The 6,549-nt window shown below is 36.9% G+C and overlaps 1 protein-coding gene across 4 annotated transcripts in view; it reads left to right on the top strand.

The window, feature by feature from the left end:
* The window catches only part of mid2 (midline 2), a 149,229-nt gene that overhangs the window by 112,323 nt on the left and 30,357 nt on the right, over positions 1-6,549 (top strand). For all 4 annotated transcript variants that reach the window (XM_032527508.1, XM_032527507.1, XM_032527509.1 and 1 more), the window contains one exon: positions 4,378-4,485. In XM_032527508.1, the coding sequence (XP_032383399.1) occupies positions 4,378-4,485 (108 nt within the window). The remainder of the gene's footprint in view (positions 1-4,377; positions 4,486-6,549) is intronic.

Genomic DNA, 6,549 nt, shown 5'->3' with positions numbered 1-6,549 from the left:
GGCAGAGCAAATTGTTTGCAATATTGATATACCACAATATGGCAAATGCATGCAAAATAACATCTGAATAAATAATATTCAGTGCAATCTGTTATAATGTGTTTTAACTGTAGTTTTTAATTACAGTTTGCTTAGAATCATTTACTTAGTGTAAATATTTTTTGTAATTCACTATATGATTGTGTTATTATGACACAATTCCACTGGAAGTCAGTAGCAGCTAAACTTAAATTATCTCCCAGCCCCGGCGGGACGATAGACTGTGCCAGTTAATTAAAATGATCTGTGTTGGGGGCTCAGTGGTGGCCTTAGGGTTAAGGCGCCAACCACGAACCCTAACATCCCTGATTCACATCCAGCTGGATGTGCAGCTTTGTTGTGTGACATTCACTCATTTTCTGTTTTCTGTCTATAAAAGCATTAAATGCCCCAAAATAGTTATATAATTATGATCATCTTTGGTTGTATATCACTGGTCTTATTTGTACTAATGCAAATGTCTAAAATTTGCGTAGCACTTTTAAAAACATGATACCTTAGACAACAGTGGTCTGATTTTGAGTAAACTAAACTACAACTGCAACAATGCCACTTTATGTGGGATCATGTCTTACTGTCTCAGAGTTAACATCTGTTTAAGAACATTCAGGTTTACGCAGAAGTTTTAAACTGCCTTAGATCTTTAGGCTCAAACTCTTTCTTTTCCCCTAAAATTTTAACTTTAAAAAATCAAAATATGTAATACTGTTTTATTCTATATCGTTTTCCGTTCCAATACTTCTTTGGATCTACATAATGCATACATCAGACATAGTGTAGACAACTTGTTAAACATTTTCTGCACCTGGCTTTGTTGGTATGTACACTATGGTACATCTGGAATCCCCACAAAATAAAGTTGTGAGTTTGAACAATGCTTGAAAAAACAACATGAGTTTAAGAAAAAAAATTGGGATTTGTTATGTCAGAGTGGGTTGGTAATTTAGCATTTCTTACCAGGGTTTGTGATGTCATTGTGGTGTTGCAGCTGTGACAAGTTCTTGTGACAAATACACATATCTTTATCAAGACTAATGAGAATTGGAACATCCTTAAAACTCACACTCACACACACAATTTAGTTCATCTGTCTGGAGTCAACAGAGTTCCTCAAAATCCCAAAATAGAGAGAGATTACAATGTTAAATCACAAGAGAGGAATTTAGGACTTTTCTCCTCATTTGGACTCCAGCCCACCTCTGTGTGATCGACAGCATCTGAATGGCTCTGCTTGGCCACACACATCAGTCATGTCTTTATTTGCTGAAACAGCACAGAGTGGGTGGTGAATGGTGGACTGTAAATCCAAAATGTAGCTGCAAAGCTCCTTTTATTTAATTTTAGCTTGTAAGTAATACAGTCCTTATTTCCATGGTATGAAAACTAAGGGGAGAAATTTAATTTTGACATATTGTGGGTTAGTTATAAGGTTTATAATGGACTGCTCTATCATTTATTGATTCTGTACTCAGATTACACTCTCTGGGCTACATTGTGATTATACTGGTATAGATGGGCTTATTTAATACTATTCAGTTTCTAACTAAGTCTGCATCTCCTTACCTAATTAAATGAAATTATGGCTGCTTATGCTAACATGTAGCTGTGATTTATTTTTATTTATAATAAATGCATAGCCAAGTGATAATAAATATGCATTAACAGAATGAATGAATAAGATATGACACATTGTGTGCTAAATGGGTGTACAATAATGGACACCCATTTAAAAATAGTACAATATGAAATATCATAATCATAAATATCATCAACAACTAAGATCCTTTTATTATAATTTCTGGCATATTAAATTAGCACAGACTTAGTTTTTTTTTCTTTCAGTCCATCTCAGACCCTGTTATTACTGATTTTCACAACTTTCTTGAAAGCAAGAGCATCTGGAAAGTCTTTGACACTAAAAGTGTTTTCAATCTTGTTCTTCACATTTTCCAATAAAAGACCTTTAGCGTGGAGTTTGCACTGTGATTTCAGTGCACCTGCAGAGGAGCCTGATGAATAGGGAGATGCACAGTAGGTGACAGTGTTTGTGTAGCAGGGAGTAGATAATAATGTCAGGAGCTGGCACTGGAAGGTGGAGGTTTTGAGTGAGGTGAAAGAGGAGGAGGACGGAGATGAAGATTGTCCGTAACTCTAAGCTGCCAAGTAGCTCAGTTGTAATTCACAGTGATCCTAGGCGGCTGCATTTATCCTGCTTAATTACTAACCTGCAGTCATAAGATTGCTTTTTGCAGAATTGTGTGTGTGTGTGTGTGTGTGTGTGTGTGTGTGTGTGTGTGTGTGTGTGTGTTGGGTGTGTGTGTGTGTGTGTGTGTGGGTGCTGTGCGTGCGTCGTGCGTGCTGGCTGCGTGCGTGCGTGCGCGTTATGTGCGTGCTTGTGTGTGTGTGTGGAATATATGAGGCTTAAGTGGATCGGCGCCTTGTAATGAGCTTTGTGGAGGGATGAGTAGAGCTTGGTTGTTGCGGTAAGTAGTTTGATAGTCTGCAGAAAGTCACAACCTTGTTAGATTTAGGGACGAGGAGATTAATCTCTACTGTATGTGGACGTATAGTTTGATACTGTGCTCATTAGAAGAATGCAAAAAAATAAACTAAATTACTTCATTTTTATAGGTAAAAAGTATAGAGAGAAAAATCACATGTGGTAAATCTATTTATATTGATGTGAAAAGAAGTCATTAGAGACTATCAGGGAGAAAATGTAACCTTCTAAACCTTTTTAAAGAAAACCTTTTTGTTTCATGTAGACTTGATCTCTTGTTTTTCATTCTCACAATTATTTATTAAGAGCTCTCCAAATCCAAAAGGAACGACTTTTTCTTATGTCGTGTGTGTGTGTGTGTGTGTGTGTGTGTGTGTGTGTGTGTGTGTGTGTGTGTGTGTGTGTCTTCATTGTCTCCATGCTGATTATATTGAATATTTGCATCACTTACAAATTGCCACTTCCTGTCAAAGCACTGAAAGGGTCTTCCCTAACAATTTATTCTCTGGTGTATGAGGTTTGCCAGCTCAGCAGTACTCTCACTACAGTCAGTGCACTGCATCAAACACTCACCCGTGTTTTTGTGACAACAAACACTGTAGCATCTAGTGAAGCAGTTAAAGCAGCAGAGTTGTTTGTGAGTTCTTGTGGCCTTAAAGCCCATCCTTGATGGTGAGCCTCTATTTGATGTGTTAGTGGACTTCTCTGGATACTTCTGAAACTGTCAGTTTGAGTGAAAGCTTTCCACTGTCATTGTGCTGAGTGATTTTCTTGAGTATATTGTGGAGTAAATGTGATTTCTCTGGTGTTCTGAATTGGCTTGTGCAGACAAAATAACATAAACTTTTTTTTTTGACTCGTTCAGAATAGCACTGGGGTTTCTAACTCACACGTTTGCAGTCTTTTAGATGAAACAGCAACTACAGCTAACTCGATGGTAAACCCTCAGTCCCTGAATTTTGAGGGGTCAAATGTCCCTCAGCCAAGAAGATGGAGCAGTACATCTGAACTTTTTTCATTTGAACTCCCGCCCCATTTTGGTAAAGTTATAATTAGATTTTACAACTGGCAAACTGTGGGATCGTTTCAGTACACACACACACACAAGTTTAAAGTTGTTGGCTCTTCATTTAGCCTGAGATGGTAAACTGATGATGGGTTGCCTTGTCAACTTTGGTCCTAAAATAATAACAGAATCTATTAAATCAATGTTGTGAAAGCAAAATTCTGTCAATAAATTAATGAGTGTCTAGGCCCTTTTTGGGGGCTTTTTTAATGAAGAACATATTTCTTGTTCATAATGAGTGAAATAAACATGTTGTGTGCAACTCTATGCATTTCATGCAACATTTTCTCTGCATATTATGGGTTTAACTGTAATGTAAAATATTCTTGTTACATAGAAGAACAAATGGTGGTTTAGAATCCAGCAGCAATGTACTCACGTATCTACTGTATGCATTCCAAGGATCAATACATTCTCTGTAATGTAAAATGATTTAATGTTTTTCCATTGACAGTTAAAGTGTTGGAAATCCCTAATCTCAGTAAATCATAAAATAAAATTCTAATCCTAGAGCACATCTGGTCAGAGGCGGCTTTTCCTTGAGTGTTGAATGCATAATGAAATGAAGAAGAAGAGAAAATTATGTGCTCTTTATCAATTGCCATGGCTGCCAATCCAGACATTTTACAAAGCTCCCTGCAAGCAAAAAGGAAGAAAAAGTGCCATATATTGTTTTTGTTTAAAAATGTAACATATGGCCAGGTTGGTGGGATTTGTGAGTGTGTCCTTGTGAAAGCAAGCCTCATATTCTCGTGTGTACTTCTGTCTCCAGGTGAACACAGCCATGCATGAAGCCAAGCTGGTGGAGGAGTGTGATGAGCTAGTCGAGATAATACGCCAGAGAAAACAGGTCATCGCTGTGAAGATCAAAGAATCTAAGGTAAAGTATTCCCAGGATAACTTTATAATTTTTCAGTTTTCGGCTAGAGAGAAATTGTACTACAAGATTATTAAAACACAGCTAGAAATATGAAGATATTTTTTTCTGGTTTCACCAAGTTAAAGCTACATTGACTGATTGTTGGCTTTAAAGGGTGTACAAACAAAATGTAAACCACTATTAGTCAAATCATTTCACTGAGGATTTTGTGAATTATTAAAGCTATAGCGTACGTGCCGCCCCCTGAGCCATAGGGGCGGCATAGGGTAGATAGTCATCCAGCATCCGGGTGATGGTTTGATCCCTGGCTTCTCCAGAGAGAGTACCAAAGTGTCCTTAAGCAAGACACTGAACCGCTAACCTCTTCCGATGGGTAGGTTGGCACCTTGCATTGTAGCCTCTGCCATCAGTGTATTAAAAAAATAAATATAAAATCAAGGGGAAAAAAAGAAAAAACATGTACTGGGGGCAAACACTTTTGCGAGATCTTGACTTTGTTTTGCAAGATCTTGAGTTTTATTTGCGAGATCTTAACTTTGACATGGAGGAAAGAAAAAAATAAACAAATAATTTAAAGTTAAAATTAAAAAAAAAACATGTACTGGAACAATCACTTTTGTGAGATTTTGACTTAGTTTTGCAAGATCTTGACTTTGTTTTGCAAGACATCAATTTTTATTTGCAAGTTCTTGCAAATCCAACGAACAATAAGGCTACCAAAGGTGGATGTGTTTAGATAACCAAGGTTATGTAATCATGTCGTGCTACTAACTAAATACTAGCTAGCTACTAAGGTTAGCCTGCTGTCATTGACATCAACAATCAACAACAATGTCCATTATAACACTTCACTTTGGCATGTATTAATTAGTAATGCTGATCAAAATAAACGTTGGATGAGCTAGATACCAGCTATCACGCTACGCCTTAATGTTTGTTGGATTTGCAATAGCTTGCAAATAAAATTCGATATCTTGCAAAACTAAGTCAAGATCTTGCTAAAGTAATTGTTCCAGTACATGTTTTTTTTTTAAAATTAAAATCTTTTTTTTTATTTTTATTTTTATTTATTTCTCCATGTCAAAGTCAAGATCTTGCAAATGAAACTTGAGATCTTGCGAAAAAAGTCAAGGTCTTGCAAAAGTGTTTGTCCCCGTACATGTTTCTTTGTAATTATTTTATTTTTTGATTTATTTTTCCTTGATTTATTTTTTTTTTTTCCTCCATGTCACCTCGGGGGCTTGTAGTGTATTAATGTGTGTGAATGGGTAAATGTTGTGTTGTAAAGTGCTTTGAGTGGTCGGTAGACAAAAAAAAGCGCTATTTAAATATTTGTTTGTAGGGGTGAGAAAGATACATCAATGTTAAGATACTTTCTTCACCAGCACAGAACATTATGTGTCGTTTGGGGGCGGTCAGGCCGCATACAACCGGTTTGCTGCTAGAAATGATGTTGATGGGAGTGGTGAGACTAATATATAATATAATATATATATATAACCATATAGTAGGCTACATCTTTGTTTAGATGAGTATTGAAACTAAAACAGAGAGCTAAAAGTAGCCAGCTACATAGAGATATAGAGTATAAGGATAATTTTCTGTATTGCAGTTTTAGGTTTATTGATTTTACATTGTTTCATTCAGTACATCAATTTAAACAGGTATGCCTAACTGCCATTTGAAACAGCCAAATTTGCAAGTACATATTTGAGAAACTCAGCTCAGCAAAGTCCACTGGTGGAGAAACAGTGGTTGAGAATGAAAATGAGAGCAGGAGCGCTGTAGACAAAATATATTCATCCAGGTCTTTCACAGTTGTTGTTTTTTAATGCTGCCTCTGTAGTTGCTTGCTTGTTTACCCAAACATGCATCACATGGACGCTTTAGGAGAAATGGAAAAGACAAGCGAGGATAAAGAGAGCAGCGACTGCCTCTTCCACATAGGCAGCCAACCTGAATGCGTGTGGAAGGAATTTGAAATGGCAGAAAGACGGTTGTAAACTTGCTGCAGGACTTACTGTGTGTGTGTGTGTGTGTGTGTGTGTGTGTGTGTGTGTGTGT

Source organism: Etheostoma spectabile, chromosome 10 (genome assembly GCF_008692095.1).
Source record: "Etheostoma spectabile isolate EspeVRDwgs_2016 chromosome 10, UIUC_Espe_1.0, whole genome shotgun sequence".
NCBI classification, from domain to species: domain Eukaryota; kingdom Metazoa; phylum Chordata; class Actinopteri; order Perciformes; family Percidae; genus Etheostoma; species Etheostoma spectabile.
The sequence above is the reverse complement of the archived record's forward strand: the minus strand, read 5'-3'. Positions and strand labels throughout refer to the sequence as shown.